This window comes from Sciurus vulgaris (assembly GCF_902686455.1).
Source record: "Sciurus vulgaris genome assembly, chromosome: 4".
In the NCBI taxonomy this organism is placed as follows: Eukaryota; Metazoa; Chordata; class Mammalia; order Rodentia; family Sciuridae; genus Sciurus; species Sciurus vulgaris.
Window position 1 is genome coordinate 58466950 of NC_136464.1, and position 20458 is coordinate 58487407.

General features: G+C 35.4%; 1 protein-coding gene across 13 annotated transcripts in view; it reads left to right on the forward strand.

Annotated features, from left to right (window-relative positions):
* The window catches only part of SLC25A16 (solute carrier family 25 member 16), an 89750-nt gene that overhangs the window by 23030 nt on the left and 46262 nt on the right, over positions 1-20458 (forward strand). For 3 of the 13 annotated variants that reach the window (XR_013763105.1, XR_013763106.1, XM_079135746.1), the window contains exons 5-9: positions 639-760; positions 1002-1068; positions 11332-11494; positions 14836-14904; positions 17285-17452. Coding sequence is in view for 8 of the 13 variants with exons in the window: in XM_079135746.1 (XP_078991872.1) it covers positions 639-760; positions 1002-1068; positions 11332-11494; positions 14836-14904; positions 17285-17441 (578 nt within the window). In the remaining 5 variants the exon portion in view is untranslated. Of the gene's footprint in view, positions 1-638; positions 761-1001; positions 1069-11331; positions 11495-14835; positions 14905-17256; positions 19555-20458 lie in introns of those variants that run through there. The other 10 variants (XM_079135756.1, XM_079135747.1, XM_079135744.1 and 7 more) reach the window with 8 other exon arrangements.

Consider the following 20458-nt stretch of genomic DNA (forward strand, 5'->3'; position numbering starts at 1 on the left):
TGAAGTTGTAGCTTAGTGGTAGAGCATGTGCCTGGCACATGTGAGGCACTGGGTTCTATCCTCAGTACCATGTAAAAATAAATAAATAAAAATATGTGTCCATCTACAACTAGAAAAAATAAAATTAAAAATAAATAAATAGGGCTAGAGGTGTAGCTCAGTTGGTAGAGTGCTTGCTTTGCATGCATAAGGCTCTGTGTTCAATTCCCAGAACAACAAGAAAAATAAATAAATAAATAAACAAACCGCTTAATGAGCAGGGACTGTTGCTTGGTGGTAGAGCACTTACTAAGCATGTGGGAGGCTCTAGATCCAAGCCCCAGAACTCAAAAAAAGCCTTCTCAAGATCTACTTATACTATATTGTTTTGGTGCTAAGAATACGAGTTCCCAATGGTAAGAACTTGAAAAGAATTTAACAAACTGACCCTTACTTTGTGGATTTCCAGCTGATTATAATTCTATCACTAATGTCATCTTTGATTTCATTGGGTTTTTATCACTGCTCTGGTATTGAGAGCACTACTATTGATAGGGAAGATCTGTGCACATGTACACATACACATAAATGCGTACATATACATGCATACATGTATGTCAAAATTTTTTTCTATATTTAAACTTTTATTTTATTTTCAGGTATGACAGCAGTTATCTGTACTTACCCTCTTGACATGGTTAGAGTACGCTTAGCATTCCAGGTGAAAGGGGAACACACCTATACAGGAATCATTCATGCATTCAAAACAATTTATGCAAAGGTATTTCATATTTACTATCCTCGTATTTAACATGTCCTTTTATATTTAGGAAATGATTTTGAATTGTATCTAACTAATCAATTATAATTATTGATATTAATAATAATAATTGTGAAAGCCTATCCTTATATTTCAGGATGGGTCCCAGAATAATGTTTCCATTTTATATGTGCTTTTATTCTTCAAATTTTATCATAATGAACACAATGTAATATCACTTTTAATTTTTCTTCACAAAAAGGAAGGTGGTTTCCTTGGATTTTACAGAGGACTGATGCCCACTATATTAGGAATGGCTCCATATGCAGGTATGTTTCAAATTAGGCAGGATCCTACTTTGTTTTTTAAATTGTTGCCGGTTTTCTTCATAAGTGGTTACATGCAAGATGCTACCTGCAAAGGCCTTTTACTCACTAAATGATGAAGATAAAATTATGGTCCATATATGGTATATAATAATATTGTGTGTGTAAAGATGACTATTTGTGTACAATGAGTAGAAATTCACTTTTACATCATTTTCTTAACATCTGAGTCAGCTATAGTTTTGTTAATGCACACTTATCCTTATTTTAGATAATTATTAAGGATTTAGTTTTGTGTTTGTTTTGTTTTGTTTGGTTTGGTTTGGTTTGGTACTGGGGATTGAACTCAGGAACACTCAATTACTAAGTCACATCCCCAGCCCTATTTTGTATTTAACTTAGAGACAGCGTCTCACTGAGTTGCTCAGCACCTCACTTTTGCTCGAGTCTGGCTTTGAACTTGCCATCCTCTTGCCTCAGCCTCCCAAGCTGCTGGGATTACAGGCATGCGCCACCACACCTAGCAAGGATTGTTTTTATAAGTGTGTTTATTAAAAGAAAGAATTGAAAAGAATTTTTTTCCCTCATGACAAATAATGATGATGTATTATGGGAAATTTAGAAAATACAGAAAAGTAGAAAGAAGAGATATATCTATAACTCTCAAATTTCTGTTGTTTATATTCCTGTTTTCAACCTAATTTTTAATTTTGAGATACTTGTAGATTTACATAATGTTGTAAGAATCCAGAGATCTTGTGTACTCTTTACCCACTTTCCCTCAAGGAGAGTGTCTTACAAAACTAGTACAATACCAGCTGTGTGTGTGGTGGTGCACACCTGTAATCCCAGCAACTCGGGAGGCCGAGGCAGGATTGCAAGTTCAAAGACAGCCTTTGCAAAAGTGAGGTGCTAAGCAACTCAGTGAGACCCTGTCTCTAAACAAAAATACAAAATAGGACTGGGGAACTGGGGATGTGACTCAGTAGTCAAGTGCCCCTGAGTTCAATCCCCAGTACCAAAAAAAAAAAAAAAAAAAAAACCTGAAAAACTAGAATAATACCATAACTAGGATATTTACATATAGTAAAGATACAAAATAGGTACCTCATCACAAAGATCTTGCTGACTTATGACTAGTGTAGCCATACCCCTCCTGTCCTTTCCCTAACTCTTGAGAATTTATAAACTTTTTTTTTAAGTTCTATAGGTTTCATTTCAATAACTTTATATAAATGGTATCATTTAATATGTGATTTTGGGGATTGAATTTTTTTTTCCACCCAGCATAAGTTCCTGGAGATTCATCCAAGTTGTTTATATCAATAGTTTGTTCTTTTTTTTGTTGTTGATTATTACTCCATAGTATGGTAGTGTCAATACTTTCTGTTTCGTGGAATTATATTTTAAAGCTATGTTAATATATGGATAACTGTTCATGTATGTATCCATTTAGCTATACATCTAGTTTGAGAGTGTTTTCTGAACTATATAACTAGAGTAGAATTTCTGAGTTGTAAGTAATGTGTTTCTTCACTTTTTGTAGGTAAGATCAAATTGACTGAAATAGTTGCTATCCATTCATATTTCCACCAGTAAATTCCCATTTGTAGCCAGGTATGGGTGCCATATGCCTGTAATCCCAGCTGTTTGGGAGGCTGAGGCAGGAGGGTTGCAAGTTTAAGGTCAACCTGAGTAATTTTGCATACCCTGTCTCAAAATAAATAAAAATGAGCTGAGGGTACACTCACCTCAATGATAGAGTGCTTATCTAGCATGTGCCAGACTCTAGGTTCAATTCTAGTACTGAAAAAAATCCCATTGGTATTAGCTGATTTTGAAATCTTTTGTGAGTTTTGTAGGGAATAAAAAGTAATTTATAATGTTTTATTTTGTATCTTCCAGATTACTGATGAAATTGAACATTTTTATGTATTTATTTATCAGTCGCATTTCCTTTTCTGTTAAGTGCCTGCTTATGTATGTGTTTGGCCTACTTTTCTATTGGGTTGTCTTTTTCTTATTGATTTGTCTCAATTCTCCCCACTCCCCCATCTCCGCTTTTGGTGTTGGTGATTAAACACAGGGCCTCTTACATGCCAGACAAGCATTCTATCTCTAAACTGCATCCCCAGCTCTTTTTCAATTTTATTTCGAGGCAGGGTTTTGCTAAATTTCTAAAACTGGTCTTGAACTTGTGATTCTCAGCCTTCCAGTACCTGGGATTACAGGTGTGCCACCACCACACCTGGCTGGTCTTAATTCTTTTTTTAAAAAATTTATTTATTTTTTTGTTTTAGTTGTAGATGGACACCATACCTTTATTTTATTTATTTATTTTTATGTCGTGCTGAGGATTGAACTCAGTGCCTTACACATGCTAGGCAAGCATTCTACCACTGAACCCAACCCCAGCCCCTTGTCTTAATTCTTTATGTAATTTTATTTATATATGTTGAAAATATCATCTCCCTATTTGTAAATTGGATGAATTGGATTTTTTTTCCTTTTCACTTTTTTTTCTTAGCACATACTGGAGATTGAACCCAGGGTGCTCTAACACTGAACTACATGCCCATCTCTGCCCTTCCTCTCCTGACCCCTTCCCATTTCTTTTTTCTTCCTTTTTTTTTTTTGGTAACACGGATTTTACCCAGGGAAGCTTAACCACTGAGCCACACCACCCAGTCCTTTATTTATTTATTTATTTTTAATTTTTTTGATCATGGCACTGAGATTCACTAAGTTGCTTAGGGCCTTGCTAAGTTGCTGAGACTATCTTTGAACTTGTGATCCTCCTACCTCAGCCTCCCTAGCTGCTGGGATTATAGGCTTATGCCACCACAGCCAGCTGCCCCTGTTTTTTTGAGTCACAGTCTCTCTAAGTTGACCAGACTGGACTCAAACTTGAGATCCTTCTACCTCAGCCTTCTGAATAGCTTTTATGACAGGCATGTGCCACTGTGCCCTGTTATTTATAGTCTGTTTCATTAATTTTTTTTTTTTGCATTACTAATTATTGAACCCAGGGCTTGGTGAATGGTAGGCAAGTGGTATACCACTGAGCTGTATCCCTAACTCTACAGTGTCATTTTTTTAAGAATCTAAAAAAATTTTTTTTAGTACCGAGGATTGAACCCAAGGTTGCCTAATCACTGAACCACATCCCCAGCTCTTTTTGTATTTTTTTATTTTGAGACAGGGTCTTACTAAATTCTTAGAGCCTCACTAATTTCCTGAGGCTGGTCCTGAACTTGCAATCTTCCTGCCTCAGCCTCCTGAGTTGCCACCATGCCTGGCGCTATAGCGTTTTTTGATGAAGAGAATTCTATGGGCTTTTTTCTAATCGTTGTATTGAGATATAATTCACATGCCATAAAATTTACTCATTTAAATGTACAGTTTATTGGCTTTGAGTATATTTACATAGTTGTACAACTATCACCACAACCAGTTTTAAAACCTTTTCATTACCTCTGAAAGCAACCTTTCAACCCTTATGCATCACTCTCCAGTCCTAAGCAAGTACTACTCTTTTCATCTCTGTAGATTTGCCTATTCTGGGTATTTTATACAAACAGAATCATTTTATACATGATCTTCTATGACTGGCATTTTTCACTTAGTATAATGTTTTCAGGGTTCATTTATGTTGCCACATATATCATTCCTTTTCACGGCCAAATGGTATTCTACTGTGTGGACATATTACATTTTGTTTATCTGTTCATCAGTTGACAGGCATTTGGGTTGTTTCTCCTTTTGGCTAAAAGGAATAATGCTGCTATGAACATTCATTTACATGTTTTCGTATGAATATATGTTTTCATTTCTCTTGGACATATGCCTAACTATGTTTAATATTTTGAGGAATTGCCCAACCCTTTTCCTAATGGCTTCACCATTTTGCATTCTGGTGAGCAAGATGTGAATTCTTATTTTTGTACATTTTTGCTAATGCTTGTTCTTATTCAACTTTCAGTTATAGCCATCCTGTTGGGTGTGAAGTTGTACCTCATTGTGGTTTTGAACTTCATTGCTTTTTTTTATTGCTGAGTCACATTTCATTATATGGGTGTAGCATAATATGTTTATTTATTCTCCTATTCATGGACATTTGGAGTTTTTCCAAATTAGGGATATTATAAATAAAGCTGCTATAAACATGAGAAAATCTTTTTGTGTGCTTATGTTTTTATATCTTTGGGGGAAATACTTGGAAGTGAAATTGCTGGGTATATGTTTTAATTTATAGGAAACTTCCAAACTGCTTTCCGAATAGGTTTTTTTAAAAAATATTTTTAGTTGTAGATGGACACAGTACCTTTATTTTGTTTATTTAATTTTTTATATGGTGCTGGGGAATGAACCCAGTCCTCACTCATCTAGGAAGTGCTCTACCACTGAGCCACAACCCCACCCCCCAAACAGGTTTTTTCATTTTTTAAAATTTTGAGACAGGGTCTGAATAAGTTGTTAAGTTGCTTAGGGCCTTGCTAAGTTGCTGAGACTGGCCTTGAACTTGTGATCCTCCCACCTCAGCCTCCCAAGCCCCTGAAATTACAGGTTTGTGCCACCACGCCCAACTATTTTTTTTTTTTTTTAATGATTTTTAAAGTTTAGTATTTTATATTTAAAGCCTTAATCCTGCTGGTCCCCCCTGCCCCAGTGCTGGGGATCAAACCTGGGCCTTTGTGCATGCTAGGTAAACTCTGCATTGAGCCACATTCCCAGCCCTGTATTTTTCTTTCTTTTTTTTTTTTCCTTTGTTAAGGATAACCATTTGACCCAGTACCATTCATTAAATAGTCTCTCTTTTCCCTATGGCCCTTAATGATACTTTTTTTTTTTAAGCAGAGTATTAGTTTATAATATAATATAATAATATATAATTATATATAATATAATTAATTAATATATAATATATAATTATTGTATATATAATAATATAATTAGTTTATATGTTGTGGGGCAAATTCCTTCACCTTATGTTTATCTTTTCCTAAATGTCAAGAACTATATATATTTTGCTATTCCACGGATGTTGTAAATTAGCATTTGATGGTGTATAAAAATCCTTGTTGGAATTTTGAATGAAATTTCATAAAGATATTGGTCATTTTTGTTAGATATATTTGTAGACACAGGGCTTTTTGTTTTTTGTGTTTTTTTTTTTTTTTTGTACAAGTACAAGGGATTGAACCCAGGGGCACTTAACCACTGAGCCATATCCCTACCCCCCCCCCCTTTTTTTTTTTTATTTTTTAGTTGTTGATGGGCCTTTATTTAATTTATTTATATATAGGTGGTGCTGAGAATGGAACCCAGTGCCTCATACATGCTAGGCAAGTGTTCTACCACTGAGACACAACCCCAGCCCTACCCTTTTTGTTTTCTGTTTTGAGACAGGGTCTCACTAAGTTGCTCAGGCTATCTTTGAACTTGAGATCCTCCTGCCTCAGCCTCCTGAGTTGCTGGGATTACAGGCATGCACCACGGTGCTCAACTCTAGACACAAGGTTTTTTTTTTTTTTTTTAAATATTTTTTAGATGTTGATAGACCTTTATTTTATTCATTTATTTTTATGTGGTGTTGAGAATCGAACCCAGTGCCTCACACATGCTAGGCAATGCTCTACCACTGAGCCATAACCCTAGTCTCTTGACACAAGTTTTGATATGTCTTTTAGACAAGTACATTTTCAGTTTACTGCTTGATTTAATTTTTGTATTATAGCTATCCATTTCCTACTGTTGACATTATCATTATTATTTTTGGTATTGGGGATCGAACCCAGGGTTGCTTAACCGCTGAGTACATGAGTACATCTCTACTCCTTTTTTTTTTTTTTTAAATTTTGTGACCGGGTCTCCCTAAGTTGAAAATGGATGTGACTAAATTGCTATGGCCAGCCTCAAACTTGTGATTTTCCTGCCTCAAGCTCCACCATGTCCAGCTATGTTGACATTAGTATAGTCAGCCACCATTGTATTTATAAGATAGTTTGGGCTTTCTATCAACAGTCACATTCTGTGTAATAATATCATTTTTCTTCCTTCTAAACCAGTCCTTTATTTTGTTTATGTCTATCCTATCCTACTATAACAGGCTAGGGACCTTTAGTGCAATAATGAATAGAAGTCATAGTAATGGACATTTTAGCTCTTTGCTGATTTGATTTGATTTTTTTGGTACTGGGTTCCAACCCAGGGGTGCTTTACCACTGATCTACATCCCCAGTCCTTTTAATTTTTAAAATATTGGGATAGGGTCTCACTAAATTGCTGAGGGTCTTGCTAAATTGCAGAGGCAGTCCTAGAATTTGCAATCCTCTTGCCTCACTAAGATTATAGTCACTGTTCTTTTTATTTATTTATTTATTTGTTTGTTTGTTTGTTTGTTTATGTATTTAGTAAGTAAGTACCATGGATTGAACCCAGGGACACTTAACCACTGAGCCACTTCCCCAGCCCTTTTTATATTTCGAGACAGGTTCTTGCTAAGTTGCTGAGGCTGATTTTGAACTTATGATCCTCCTTCCTCAGTCTCTCAAACTGCTGGGATTATAGACATGGCATGTCCACCACGCCTGGCTAGAGTCATCATTCTTAAAATATACTGTGCATCAGGTTGAGTTAGATTTTTTTTTTTTTTCCTGTCCTGGGGTCATACCCAGGGCCTTCTGCATGGTAGACAAGCACTGTACCACTGAGCTACACCCGCAGTCCAGGTTTAGTTTTGATTAGAATTTTTGTCTATGAGCTGGGGAGTGGCCCAGTGGTAGAGTGCTTATCTAACATGTGTTTAGTCCAGGGTTCAATCCTTAGCACCAACAAAAACAAAACAATCCAACATCAATTGGGATTAAAAATTTTTTTAATTACTTATTCATTTTGCTGATGTTCAAACCTAAAGCAAGGCAAGTACTTTACCACTTGTTTGCTTGATTTTCTTCCTTCCTTTCTTTCTTCTTTCTCTCTTGCTTTTCTTTCTTTCCATCGTTCTTTCTTTCTCTTTGGTACTTGGAATTGAACCTAAGGGTGCTCTACCAGTTTTACATCCCTAGCCCTTTTTATTTTTTATTTTGAGTCAAGGTTTTATTAAGTTGCTAAAGGTCTTATTAAATTGCTGAGGTTGGCCTCAAATTTGTGATCCTCCTGCCTCAGTCTCTGAGTTGCTGAGATTATAGATATTTACTACCACACTGGGCTATTTTTTTTTGTGGTGTTGGAAACTCAAACCCAGGGCCTCACTCATGATAGGCAAGTACTCCACCACTGATTTAGCCTGCTTTTAGTTTTAAATTTAGCTGGGTGTGGTGGTACACACCTGTAATCTTGGTAATTTGGGAGCTGAGGCAGGAGGATTGCAAGCTGGAGGCCATCCTCAACAATTTAGCAAAACTCTTTAAAAAAAAAATAAAACAAAACTGGATGCAGTGGCACATGCATATAATCCCAGCAGTTTGGGAGGCTGAGGCAGAAGGATTGCAAGTTTGAGGCCAGTCTCAGTAATTTAGCAAGGCCCTATGCCACTTAGTAAAACCCTGTCTTAAAATAAAAAATAACCACCAACCTACTGACCAAAATTAATCAGGGTTAATGGTTTGCTATTTCTTGCTAGTCTATTTTTTTCCCTTCACATTTATGTATTTTATATTTGTGATCCCATTGAATAGAGTTTTGTATATATTTTCACTATTTCATCATTACAACATGAGCATTGGTCTGTATTACTGTATGTTCTGAAACACTTGGCTTTTAATAAATTACACAGTGAATCCTAAAAAATAAAAAATAAAAAGGCCTGGGGATATAGCTCAGTGGTAAAGTGCCTGTGGTTTTAATCCCCAGCATCCTCAAATAAATAAATGAATAAAAAACATCTGGGGATATAGTTAAGTGGTAGAGCACCCTGGATTCAAACCCAGTACCACACACACACAAATAGTTTTAAATCTATATTTAGGAATAAGATTAACTTGTAATTTTTTTTTCTTGTAATAACCGTTGTATTGTTTGGGTATCTAGATTATATAAATCTTTTTTTTTTTTTTTTTTTTTTTTTTTTTCCTGGTACCAGGGTTGCTTAACCACTGAGTCACATCCCCAGCCCTTTAAAAATTTTTTTAATTTGGAGACAGGGTCAAAACCACGCCTGATTTTGTTAAACATTTTTGAGGGGGAGGTAGTGTCTCTGGGTGATTCTTGAAGACCCTCCCTTCTTTTTTTCTGAGCCAAATAATGCATGTAGTTGCTCTGGAATGACAGACTTTCTCACAATACTTAGACTGCTTTTAGACTGGAAACAGAACTCTATTTTTGGTATATTTCCCTCTTACTAGATTTTTGGGTTTTGTTCTTAGTTTTTCCTCTCCCTTTCTTTCTTTCTAGGTGCTAGGGACTGAAGTCTGGGTCCCTGGCATGCTAGGCAAGTGTTCTACCACTGTATTACACTCCCAGTCTTCCTTGTTTTGTTTTGGTTTTGAGCTGGTATCTCACTGAGTTGCCCAGATTGGACTTGAATTCCTGGGCTAATGCAATCCTGCTTTATCTTTCCAGATGATTGGGAGAACAGCTGCCACCATGCCCAGCTTCTACCTTCTAAAATATATTTTCATATAGTGTGTATAGAAGTTGTTTGTTAATTTTCCCCATTTCTCCAAAATCATTCACATTTTTAAATACTTATCACAAATTACAATGAATGCTGTGTTTGATATCATTTAAGTATTTCTGCTTTTTTATTACTTGTTTATTTACTTATTTTTTTCAAACCCAGAGCTTCATTCATGTTAGCAAATGCTCTACCATTCATCTGTGGCTACAGCCCTTTCTTCTTCTTCTTCTTCTTTTTTTTTTTTTTTTGTGCTGGGGATTGAACCCAGGGCCTTCTGCTTGCAAGGCAGGCACTCTACCAACTGAGCTATATCCCCAGCCCCAGCCCTTTCTTCTTATGTTTAATTTGCCTGAATTATTTTTGTCATAAACTTTAATTCCTTAGAATAGTTTCCCTAAATATAAAATTGTGTGAATATTCTAAAATTGTATATCATCTTTTTTTGTTTATCTTTTGGTACTGGGGATTGAACCGAGGGGCTCTTAACCACTGAACCACATCCCCAGCCCTTTTTATTTTGTATTTTGAGACAGGCTTTTGCTAAGTTGTTTAGGGCTTTGCTAAGTTGCTGAGGCTGGCTTTGACCTTGAATTCTCCTACCTCAGCCTTTGAGATGGTGGGATTACAGGCCTGTGTCAGCACAGCTGGGTGTCAAGATTTCTTGAGGAGTGTTTAATTATTAGAATGCTTAAATTCTATTTTTTATTTTATTAATGTTACTTTAATTGTTCTAATATAAAATCTTGTATTTTTTTCTTTGTTTTGTTTTTGTATAGTGCTGGGAATTGAACACAGGGCCTCATACTTGGCTGGGCAAACTCTACCACTGAGCTCCATCCCTAGCTCTTCTTTATTTTAAATTTTTGTTTTTTGTTTTTGTGTTTGTTTTTTTGGTACCAGAAATTGACACAGGGGCACTTAACCACTGAGCCACATCTCTGATCCTTTTTATTTTTTGGGACAGGTTCTCACTAAGTTCTTGAGGGCCTTGCTAAATTGCTGAGGCAGGCATTGAACTTGTGATCCTCCAGTTTTACCCTCCCAAGTCCCTGGGATTACAGATGTGCACCACTGTGCCCAGAAAAATCATGTAAATTTTTTTCAAGCACCAACTGCCTACTATATTTATTAGAATCTTCAAGTCTTATGAACCAATACATTTTTATTATGGTCATAATTTTTTCTTGAAGATAAAAATCAGTTCCTGAGTTAAAATAGTAATAATTAGCTTTGTCACTTCTGAAATTTTTTTTGCCTATGTTACATTATCACTTTCATTATTGTTGTAGATATAAGTTGTCATAGTTACTTGTAAATATTAATCATGAATTTAATTTTCACTCATGTGAAACCTTGGAAAACTATTTAATTCTACTCTATGTAAGATGGCATTATAGTCACTACTGCTTTCTTCATTGAATAATATGCTAGTATATGAAAAAACAATGCTTTAATTTTTTATAGGTGGTAAATTTGTCAGCATCAATATTTATAAACATTAAATCTTTCTTATGTTAAGCCAAACATCAGAAATTAGGAAATGCTTAGTTAATTTCTTAAGTTAACTGGTTATTATATAAGAAAAGGTGACTTTCGCGGCTCATGTTCTGTTAAGCATCATGGTGAATTTATATTTTGTTTTTCAGGTGTTTCATTTTTTACTTTTGGTACCTTAAAGAGTGTTGGGCTTTCCCATGCTCCTACCCTTCTTGGCAGACCTTCATCAGACAATCCTAATGTCTTAGTTTTGAAAACTCACATTAACTTACTTTGTGGTGGTGTTGCTGGAGCAATAGCACAGACAATATCGTAAGTTTCTTCAACAACTTAATTCAGTCAATTACAGTTATCCAATCCTAATTTTTAGCATTGGTTAATTATTTTAGTTTTTCTAATAGTGTCTTCAAAAACAGGATTACTTGTAAAACACAAGTACTAATTTTTATAAGCATTAATTTCTTTTTTTCAGATATGCCTTAACGTTAAGCATATAAGTAATCACATGCCAAATTGATCAAAATAAGTTGAATCCACCCATTTTCATATGGATTCATTCAAAAGAAAGAAAAAGAAACACTGAATATATTGTTCATCCATACATTCTTATGAACTTGCCTATATGGAATTTCTGAAGTTTGAAGCATTTAAAAGGGAGACTGTGTGTGTGTGAGGGGTGTGTGCACATGCACACACATGCGCAGTCACAATTTCTCTTGCTTTAAGTCTTTTTTCTTGTTCTTGTAGATGGACACAAAACCTTTATTTATTTATTTTTATGTAATGCTGAGAATTGAACCCAGTGCCTTGCACATGCTAGGCAAGTGCTCTACCACTGAGCCACAACCCCAGCCCTTGCTTCAAATCTTGTAGTCCTCCTTTGTGCCAGATAGTATACTAGGAATTGAAAGGAAAACAAAGTTGTTACCCCAACAAGTTTATCTTTTAATTCTTTTAATTATGAGCCACAATATTGTCTTACTCTAGAGGGAATATAAAATATAGTGGGAACATTAATAACGGCATTACTGTATAGTAAATTTGGGAAGGGGACTTCAAAGAATTTTCCTAGGCCAAAAGAGATTGACTAGAATGAAACTGGAAGAAACTAGAATACCAAGAAAGAGTAGGAAGAAGGAAAGCTTTTTATGAACAAGAGAAAATATCCTGAAAAACAAGAAGACAAGGAAATAGTAGTGTTACCAAGAATCAAAAGAGTAGAGTATTCAATGGGAAAAGAAAAGTCAGTAAGATAAGTAAACTATTCATTGGATTTCACAATTGAGGATTACCTTTTTGAAAGCAGATTCCATATATTTGTGAGTAGGAGCAGATTGTACTAGATTGAAGGTATAGAAGAAAAGGTGAATGTTTACTTTTGGAAAGTCGGCTGTCAAACCCTGTTTACCTGAGATACATGTTCACCTCCAGCTGTTATGATCCTCTTCTTGATTTTATTGCTTTCCTTTCTTTACTGACTCGTAGTTTAGCTTCCTAAAATCTGTCTTCCCTTTTCCACTTATTTTCTTAAGCTATATTCTGTGCCCATGGACCCATCCATCATCCAAAGGCTCCAATTCTTTTCTCTAGTTCTAGTTCTTGGGCTATTGTAATAGTATGCCCCTTTTCAGGTATTTTTTGATTTATGTCCTGTTCTTCCTACCTCTCTGTGTGAATTTTTTTTACAACAAACTAGACTTCAGCCTCTCTTCTCACCCTGTGTAGCACAGCTTGTTCATCTTCATGATTTTATTTATTTATTCATTATTTATGTATTTATGTATGTATGTATTGGTACTAGAGATTGATTCCAGGGGTGTTTAACCTCTGTGTCACATCCGTAGCCTCTTAAAATATTTTTATTTTGAGATAGGGTCTTGCTAAGTTGCTTAGGGCCTCCCTTAGTTGCTGAGGCTGGTCTCAGACTTGCAATCCTCTTGTCTTAGCCTCCCAGGTCACTGGGATTACAGGCGTGTGCCACCATGCCCAGCATCTTAGTGGTTTTTTTTAATGGTCGCCTCTGTATAGATATATTTAAACCTCTATTACTGACTCCCTATTACAGTTCCAGCAAGCTTTTAGATTCTACTTGGTCTTCTGCCATCAGCAAAAATTAGAAATCAAATATTACCTTTTTTGGATTTCGGGCATTGATCAACTGTAGAGTGCTTGCCTAGCATGCCTGAGACAGTAGGTTTGATCTCCAGCAAAACAAAACAAAAAGAAACAAATATTCCTTCTTGTCTTCCTCTTTGTCCTCAGCCCTCAACTTTCCTATTTGTTATTGATGGCCACCCATCTACTAGTCCTAATAAATCATTTTCCACATCATATATATCTAGATAGCCACTATGCCTTGTCATTATTTTACTTTAGAACGTTGCTTAGAATGATGTTTTTTCTTTCCCACTGTTATTCCCCTTGTTCTGGACTTTGTCAGCTTGTCTGATCCTACTAATCAGTTCTTTCTACCCACATCTTTTCAGGTTGGAAATCAATTCTGCAGTTGAGGTTTTCAGTGTCTTTATTCCCATACATTTTTTCCCTTTTTTCCCCCTCCCATTAATAAGTATTTCCTAGAGATGCTATTGAAGTACATACATAGTGCATACATTACTACTGGTAATGTTATTTCTTATGTTGCAGGGTTGGTGTGTGGGTGTTTTTTGGTTTTGTTTTGTTTTGTTTTTTAGTAATGAATTTAAATATGTATTAAGTGTATTACTGTTTTATTATAATTTTGTGCATATCAGATTCCATAGAATACTTGAAATAGGAAAGTAGAAAGCAGTTTTGTGAAACTGAAGGATGTTTCCAAGACTCAGTGATTTTAATCTTGGTATTGGAATAATAATACTTACTTCCTGCACTTGTTTTAAAGATGAAATGAGATATTGAACATAAATTGTTTAGCACAGTACTGAACACAGGTAGTCAGTACTAGCAAAGTAAAAGTCTTTTTATAAAAAAATCACCTGGAGTACCACTGCTAAAAAGAGATTACTTTTGCATATATAATTTTTAGGCAATGCTATAATTCTCTCTGCCCTTGAAATGCAATTATTTGTATAATTAGTTTATCTCTTAAAACAATTGTGTTAGTCTGCTATATTCAAGGGGACTTGCTGAATGTTCTTCAGGTAGTAGTTCTCACCTGGGGTGATTTTGACTCCAGTGGACATTTGTTAATGTCTGAAGACATTTTTGGTTGTCAAAACTGTGGGAGTGCTACTGGCATATAGTGGGTAGAGATCAGGGAGGCACTTAAACTTCTTAGGATACATAGGACAGACGTACAGCAAAGAATGATCCAAAACGTCAGTAGTGCCAAAGTTGAGAAACCCTATGTGAGGGTTCCAACAATGAAAAGCACCCAGTTTGTTTCTTCAGGAAGTGGCATTAAATTTAGTTTCAATAAGTGAACAGAACTTGATATTGTGATAACGGGAGAGAGAAATCCTTTAAAGAGAAAAAGAAGACCATTGCATAGTTAATTGATTTTATTCATGGGCTTATCTCCTGATTCCCAAATTGGAGAAAACAATAAGAGAACACATTTTATTTCCTAGTGTGTATGGGGCTTTGCATTCAGTGTAAACTAATAGAAAATGAAAAGTTATGTTTATAAGTCTTTATGCCTTTTCTTCCTTTAGATACCCATTTGATGTAACTCGTCGAAGAATGCAACTAGGAACTGTTCTGCCAGAATTTGAAAAGTGCCTGTAAGTTCTCCATATGTTATTGTATTTTTAGAAAATGTAAAATTTTTTTTTTCGGTACTGTGGATTGAACTCAGAGGCACTGAACCACTGAGCCACATCCCCAGCCCTATTTTGTGTTTTATTTAGAGACAGGGTTTTACTGAGTTGCTTAGCACTTCACTTTTGCTGAGGCTGGCTTTGAATTCACCATCCTCCTGCTTCAGCCTCCTGAGCCTCTGGAATTACAGGTGTGCACCACCGCCCCTGGCTTAAAAAATGTAATTTTTTTAAAGAAAGTAGGAAGATAGGTCTGGTCTCATCAATAGTCAATATCTTTCATTTTGTCTCCTGTAGTATACTGTGGTAACTTTGTTTTCAATTAAGTCCCAATCCTCTTATAAAATATATTTTATTTATTTTAGAGCAGCTGTATTAAATAGAAACATAAAGAGAGCTACATGTGAAATTTTAAAAATTCTGGGAGCTACATTTTTAAAAAATACAAAAACAGATAAAATTATTTTATGATATTTTTATTTCATCTAATAATTCCAAAATGTTACCATTTTAACAGTTCAAGGTTTTGCATTATTTCTGCTAAGTAGTTGAATCCAGCATGTACTTTATACTCATAGCACATCACAATTAGAACTGTCACATTTTAAGTGCTCAATAGATACATGTGGATAGTGGCTATCATTACTGCTTAGAATAGTTCTGGAGTTTTCCATAATCTACACAAATTTAGAATTAGTCTGTTTTGTGTTAGCTTTCTGTCCCTTTAACACATACCTGAGATGATCAACTTATAAAAAGGAAAGGTTTCTTTTGACTCATGGTTTGAGAAATTTCAGCCCATGATTGATTAGCTCTGTTTTCTTCTTTGGACCTGTGGCAAGGCAGTACATCATGGTAGGCATTCATGACAGCAAAACCATGCACTTCATGGCTGGAAAGTGGAAGAAAAAAAAATTGTAGAAGGGGTTGGGGTCCCACAGCTCTTTTTTTTTTTAATTTAAAAAAAATTTTTTTTAGATATTGATAGACCTTTATTTTATTCATTTATTTGTATGTGGTGCTATAATTGAATCCAGTGCCTCACACATGCTAGGCAAGTGCTCTACCGCTGAGCCATAACCCTAGTCCCCCCATAATACCTTTTGAGCACATACCCACAATGATCCAAAAAGACTTTTTACTAGGTCTCTCCTCTTAAAGGTTTCATTATCTCCCCATAGCACCTCCCTGGGAATCAAGTCTTTATATATAGCAGTTTGGCATATGTTTTCCCTCAAAAGAAAAGCAAAACATTTGTTCAGACCTTGGATTGCCTTGTTCACACAAACGGTTTTGTGAATATTTCAAGATTGCCTATTGAAGGGGAAAGAAAATGACTACATATTGGTTTGAAAGGAAAGAAACAATTCTGAGCCAGGTGTGATGGTGCATGCCAGTAATCCCAGCATCTAGGGAGGCTGAGACAAGAGAATCTCAAGTCAAAGCCCAGCCTTTTTAATTTAGAAGGACTCTGTCTCAAAATAAAAAAGACTGGGATGTAGCTCAATGATAAAGAGCCCTGGGTTCATCAGTTCCCAGTACTCCCCCCTTTAAAAAAAAGGAAGGAAGGAAGGAAGAAACTTTGAAATAAGAAAGACTTCATTGCTGAAATCTGAAAATCTTTCAATCTTTAGTTCTATAATCACCAGCTAGTTACAGTTAAAAAGTTGAGCTATGCTAGGTAAGGTCACACATGCTTGTTTGAGAGGCTAAGGCAAAAGGATCATGCATTCAGAGCCAGCCTGGGCAACTTAGTGAGACCCTGTCTCTAAAAACCAACAAAACAAAACAAAACAAAACAAAAAAACCCAAAAAACAAAAACAAGAACAGTGAGGGGGCTAAGTGGTAGAGTACTTGCCTAGCATGTGCAAGATCTTGGGTTTGATCCCCAGCATTGCAAAAATAAACATAAATAGAGATTGCCTCAATATTTCTGAAATTGTGTTGTTAGTTAACATCATAGACATAGTACAAACAAAATGCGTTGTTTTTTTAAAAATATTTTTTAGTTGGCAATGGATCTTTATTTTATTTATTTATATGCGGTGCTGAGAATTGAACCCAGTGCCTCACACGTGCTAGGCAAGCGCTCTGCCACTGAGCCACAACCCCAGCCCCAAAATGTATTGTTTTAATGAGCCTCCAGATCCATGTGCAATGCTTATATTAAACTTTATCAAAATGACTTGCTGTTTCATTGTGAACTTTTAGCTTGTTATAACACTTATTTTTCCAATGTTATTCAACATGGCATTTTAACTCTTTAAAATGCTATTATGGATCCTGAAATTGTCTCTTTATGAATGGGCAGAGAGGTGTCATCATTTAACCATTGTCTTTCAGTACCATGCGGGAGACTATGAAGTATGTCTATGGACACCATGGAATTCGAAAAGGATTATATCGTGGTTTATCTCTTAATTACATTCGGTGTATTCCCTCTCAAGCAGTGGCTTTTACAACCTATGAACTTATGAAGCAGTTTTTTCACCTCAACTAAAATAATTTGCGGTTTGTGGTTTCTTTTCCTTAATAAACTCTCAGAGGGAAAAATAAAAATGAAGCGTTACTTTAATTGTGAAGCAAACATTACTTGAAGGGAGATATTTATTTACCCTGTCACAGGAACCACTGGCATTACTACTTGATTTTTTTTAAATTCACAAATCAAAAGTGCTTTTAGATGCCAGCATCCTTTTTGATGCCAAACATTATACCTTTGAACGCTGAAAAAAAATTCCTAACTGATGATGGCTAATCATAATCAGGTTACTTGAGACTATTTTAAAGTGTTATTTGAAATCAAAACTAACTTAAAATGGAGTTTAAGGGGTTACCATTAGATTTATCATAGTGTTCCAAATTTCTTTTTCTTCTTCTTTTTCTTCATCTTCTTCTTTGCAGTGCTGGCATCAGATCCACCACCTCACACAAGGCTGTTAAAGCCTTTAACTGTAATCATGATTTATTTTTTATTTTTTGGTGTTGGGGATTGAACCCAGGGCCTTGCACATGCTGGGCATGCACTTGATCACTGAATGATACTCCAAGCCTATAGTCATGATTTTGTAAAGACTCTTAACATTTTGTTTATATTATTAAAATAAACAGGTTTGATTACATTGCAGCAGAACAATTAGAACTGAATTTTTAAGTTCTATAGAATATAGCCAACATTGAAGTTATTATTATTTTTCTTCTCAAAATTCTGCTTCACTAGATAAAAGAACACTTTTTTTTTTTCCATTTTTTTTAGTAAAATAAATGTTGTATTTAAAAGTAGAGACTCTCTGGGTGTGGTGGCGCATACCTGTAATCGTAGTAGCTCATGAGGCTGAGGTAGGAGGACTGCAAGGTCAAAGCTAGTCTCAGCAATTTAGTGAGGCCCTAAGCAACTTAGTGAGACCCTGTCTCAAAATAAAAAATTGAAAGGGCTGAGATGTGGTTCAGTGGTTAAGTACTCCTGGATTGAATCCCAAGTACCAAAAAAAGTAAAAACTCATGCTAAGAGTTGGCATACGCGTGTAATTCCAGTGGCTGTAGATGCTGAGGCAGGAGGATGGCAAGTTTGAGGCCAGTCTTGGCAACCTAGGGAGATCCTGTCTCAAAAAAGGAAAAAAAAGATCTGGGGATGTCGCTCAGTGGTAGAACACCACTGGGGGTCAATCACCAGTATGGCAAAAAAAAAAAAAAGAGAGAGAGACACACACACTCAATAAATGAAGAATCATCAGGTTTTGCTCAAATGTTATGACCAGTTCCCATAAGTTATTTACATGTATTTTTAAAATTTTAAATTCATTGTATTTCCCAAAGGCAGTAATAATAAGACCTGAATATCTTTGTTCTCAAAAAGAATAGCACTATAGAAAAGTTCTTATTAGATCATTCCTATTTACTCGACGATTTATTTAAGTGGACTGTGAAATATACATTAATGTAGATGTGAGTATCGAAGAATGTGCCTAAGGTATTATGTCATGATGATACATCAAGTAGTTCTTCCATGTAAAGTAATTTTAGTACAATATAAAGTTAAGTAGAAAAATAAGATATGGTCTGATTGTTATCTTTTATATTAAGAAAAAAGTTTTAAATGTAATAATTCCATTTATTGTATTTAGAGCACTTTTTATGTTTTATTGTAAGCATGACAGAAATGGGCAGGGAACAATTAAAATTCTATATTTAGAAATAGTGATTTGTAGAATTAATGTGATTTTTAAGACACTAGAAAAGTTGAAAGTGTTATTTCTGCATCAATTTTTATTTTTTGCATAAAAGATTTCTTGTCATACTTTGGTAAAAATTTGATGAACTGGTTTCATTTTCAAGTCTTTATTTTAAAAATAAATATGTATCTTTGTATGATTTGTAGTATACCAGCCAGTAGAAACACATGTGTTTCTAAAACTATTTTGTATATTTTCATTTCTGGGGCACACTATAGGTAACTGTTGTCATGAAATCTTGAGATAATTTAAATGTATAAAATAAATATCTGTTATGTTATCAATAAAAGGGAACTGCAAATATTTTTAAGTAAAAAATTGCATTCTATTTCTGTTATAGAATACACAGAGTATTGAAAATAAATTTTATCCTTGTTTTGACAGTTTCTTTTAACTGTTTATATTATTGAAGCACAGGCATGAAACATAAGCAATCAGAATGGAAGAATATTTAAAATAATAAAACAATGACTTTGTATCTGATTAATTTCAGTTAGATAACTCAAAGTGCATCTTGCTAGGTTGTGTGTGTGTGTGTGTGTGTGTGTGTGTGTGTGTGTGTGTGTGTGTTTTACTAGGGATTCAACCCAGAGGTTCTCTACTGCTGAGCTCCATCCCCAGCCCTTCTTTTTTTCATTTTTAGGACAGGGTCTCACAGAGTTGTGGAGGCTAGCCTCATTAAACTTGCAATCCTCCTGACTTAGCCTTCCAAGTAGCTGAGATCACGCGTGTGTGCCACTACTCCTAGTTTAGTTTATTTTCCATTTGAAGATTGCCAATTTCATTCTTTTTGTCTCACCAGGCCTCTTTTTCTGCCTTTCATTTTATGTAGCTCTCTGGTCTATGGAATGGGTCCACGGTCTGGTCAGGATTGATGAGTGAGGTACCACCCCTAACTCTCAGTTGTCACCCATGTGTAGGTGGAGAGGTTACTGGGTATACATAATATCTTGCTCCATTTTCCACCAGAGTACTGAACATCCATTTGTTCCCCATATGTACACCAGGAACTGTATCAACACTGTAGGGGACTTCCCTTGGGAGGCCTGTTAACACTTAACGCAAGCTGATTTGGACACTCAATAACTTCTAACACTGGGTATCTCCCTAATAAAGTATGGGTTACACTTTACGATGACTATCTATTTACCTACTTCCCTCTAGTTGGTTTTCCCAAGGACAGAATCATATCTTTGCCCCTAGTAAGGAACAGAGGATGTGGCACTATAACAGCTGCTCAGTAATGTTTATTGGTAGGAGAAGGAAGCTTCAGTTCCATTTAAGA